The sequence below is a fragment of the Salvelinus sp. IW2-2015 genome, unplaced genomic scaffold (genome assembly GCF_002910315.2).
Source record: "Salvelinus sp. IW2-2015 unplaced genomic scaffold, ASM291031v2 Un_scaffold2365, whole genome shotgun sequence".
NCBI classification, from domain to species: Eukaryota; Metazoa; Chordata; class Actinopteri; order Salmoniformes; family Salmonidae; genus Salvelinus; species Salvelinus sp. IW2-2015.
In genome coordinates this window covers 1-2,894 of record NW_019943690.1, presented here as the reverse complement: position 1 = coordinate 2,894, position 2,894 = coordinate 1, and the positions used below count along the sequence as shown (strand labels likewise).

Below are 2,894 nucleotides of genomic sequence, written 5' to 3'. Positions count from 1 at the left end.
GGTACATGATTGAGGGAATGTCGGCGCATAACTAACAAAATGAGTTAACGAAAATGTAGGCTACGCTTACAGTATAAATCAAAGTATATCTTTATTATACAAGAGACAAAATTCACTAATTCTACAGCTAATGAGTAGAAACATATCCTAAGTGTAAAACTAAACGTGACTCAATAATACTTTTAAGCAGTTTTGATCTGTTTAGATTTTGGTGCTTAGAGTTGTGAAAATGTACCACATACTTTTGAAAATTTCACCAAAGTGATAAAAAAAACTGAATGTGCTCACCACACTTTTGTTACTAGTGAGAGTTGTCCTCCTACCCAGAGGACCAATATTAATGACATGAATCTGTGATAATCATTGTATTTTTATATCCCAGCTCTAGTACCACTTCCTCAAGTCAAACAAATCCCTGAAGGTGATTTTCTGGACAGTTCATCAGAGAAGGGGAGCTGTTCAGTGGTGTGCTCTGTGGAGAACCGGGAGAGACATGACCCTGTCCTGGTACAGAGGAGAGAAGAGACTCAACCAGACTAGCAGCCCTGACCTCTCCATCAACCTGTCTTTCCCTCTGGAGATAAAGCTACAGGACAAAGATATCTACAGCTGTGTGGCTGCCAACCCAGTCAGCAACCAGACAACCAAACTCAACACTGCCTTCAGTATGTAGGTTGTCAGCACTGTCTGTATTAATAGTATTGTGCAATATTTTCTTTGTTATTGGACTGGTTAATTAGTTTACTTGGATCCCATTTCGCTGCTATTCTTCTAGCGCTGGGGGTTAGACACCATATAAAACAATAATATTTATTGACAGGAACAGCCCACACAAACATCATTCGGTTACCTTTTTTTCCTGACTAAATTAAGCCAAAAAGTAGAATGATTTACCAACACTATCAAATTAGATTATGAGAAGAAACAGGGTAAAGTGTACATATTTTTGGGACTCATCAGTTTTTTCCTGTTTTTATTTTGACAGAGTCTGATCCTAATCCAATCACAATCATTGTGATAGTCCTTGTAATAGGCCTACTGTTATGTGTATACTGCATTTGGAAAAAGAAAGATATTAAAGGTAAGTGACATAATCTTGAGTAGCCTAAAGACAAAGTACTCCTGTCATGGTTGATACTGTATGGTATATCTGTATGTATGTATGAGCAGTGTTGAAATGCGCAATTGTTTTTGTGCTCACTGTACAGGGTGCTGTGTATCCACCTCAGGGAGTCCAGAAGGGAGGGCTCTGTGGTGTAGCCTACTCTGTCAGACCCTGCATTTCACCTTCTTCCCCACTGAAGAAAGAGAAGTCATTAGACTGCATCCCTGCCACTGTAAAAAACAGAATGCACATTTTGACATGACAAAGGATGTGTTTTATGCAGCAAACAATCACTCATCTCTGAGAACATGTTGTGGTAGAGAAGCTTGAGTATTCGGACGTTATTTACACACAAAACCCAATTCTGATATTTTTCCCACTAATTATTATTTTGACCAATCACATCTGATCATTTTCAGAGCTGATTGGTCAGAAAACCAATTAGTGTGTGGGGGTGGGGGGGGGGGGTCAGAATTGGGATGCCTGTCTAAATGTAGTCAAATCTCCTGAGGGCTACAGATGCATTGATTTAGAAGTTACTTTTCAAAATGTCTGCAGCAGTGGTACATCATTAAATGTGACAAACTCTCTCTCAGGGTGACACCTAGTGCCAGTTTGTTTTGCGATCATCTAACAATAACCCATGTAATAAAATAGTGAACTTCCTGAAATATGCCCCTGACAGTGCAGTTATATAAGACATCTGCTGCAAAGTGGATAAGAGCCGTTTTGTATGTAGAAAATAAAATGTATAMATCTCATTTAGGGGGATTTTATGACTATGTAGAATGTCTAGAAAATGAGTACTATTAAATGGAAACAATCCATATTTARTACGGTATTAGAAGCCTCCAACTGGGCTCACCACATCATTTCAATATGGACATTTGGGTAATAATTGGTTCAAATGTTGATCAGTAGATTTCAAACTTTATTCACCGACTCAAAAAGGACAGACAGAAGTTTTTTGAAWTCCCAATATGTTGTATGCCTTCAACCATCTAAAAGCATAACCAAATTCAAATGGAAAAACAACGTCTGATTTTTGGTTTAGTTGTCATTMAAATMTGTTATCACTGTGCATTCAACCATTTAAAAGCACAACAAAGTTAAAARGGGAATACATTTTGTATTTATACAAAATATCACTGTTTCATTTAATAGCACYAGTAAGTTACATTACAATTACAGTATATTGCAGTTGAGATTACATTAAAAGTATATAGTGCAAGTGATCAACGTTGTTCTAGATTCTGCACAGATCATTAAAGCAATTGTGAAGATTTCCACAGAGCTGCAACCTTTGTATGCTTTGTTGAACATGCACACTTGACATTTATAGTTACAGTAACCTCAATGTGGCCATGTATGTGTTACTCATTTTAAGGTTAAATAAATACATGTTATATTAGTTTGTAAGATAGCCTTAAAGGACAATTCCACCACTTTTCAACCTCATACTCATTATTTCCAATACCAAACCAGTGTCTACAGCYCGTTTCTATGATCTGTGGTTTAAAAAAAATGCTTCTGTGACATCACGGTGCTAATCACTTCAATGTGACTCTCATGTTTGAAACTCACTTTTGATGAAGCCATCACATCGCCTTTTAAAATGTATATTTTATTTCTAGAAAACGTATAAATGCGACATTTTCACATGTGTAGAGACTGGTATTGTGATGGAGATAATGAAATGAGGTTGAAAAGTGGTGGAATTGCCCTTAAGCTTTTGGCTATTTACTGTATTACAAAAGTCATATTGAACTGTGTTTGGTTGACAACACAG

General features: G+C 36.9%; 1 protein-coding gene across 1 annotated transcript in view; it reads left to right on the top strand.

The window, feature by feature from the left end:
* The window catches only part of LOC139025201 (CD48 antigen-like), an 18,933-nt gene extending 16,045 nt beyond the window's left edge, over positions 1–2,888 (top strand). Inside the window, 4 exon segments of the mRNA XM_070440280.1 lie at positions 383–498; positions 500–673; positions 986–1,081; positions 1,209–2,888. Of these exon segments, the coding sequence (XP_070296381.1) occupies positions 383–498; positions 500–673 (290 nt within the window). The 3' untranslated portion in view covers positions 986–1,081; positions 1,209–2,888.
* Positions 2,889–2,894: the final 6 nt, after the last annotated feature.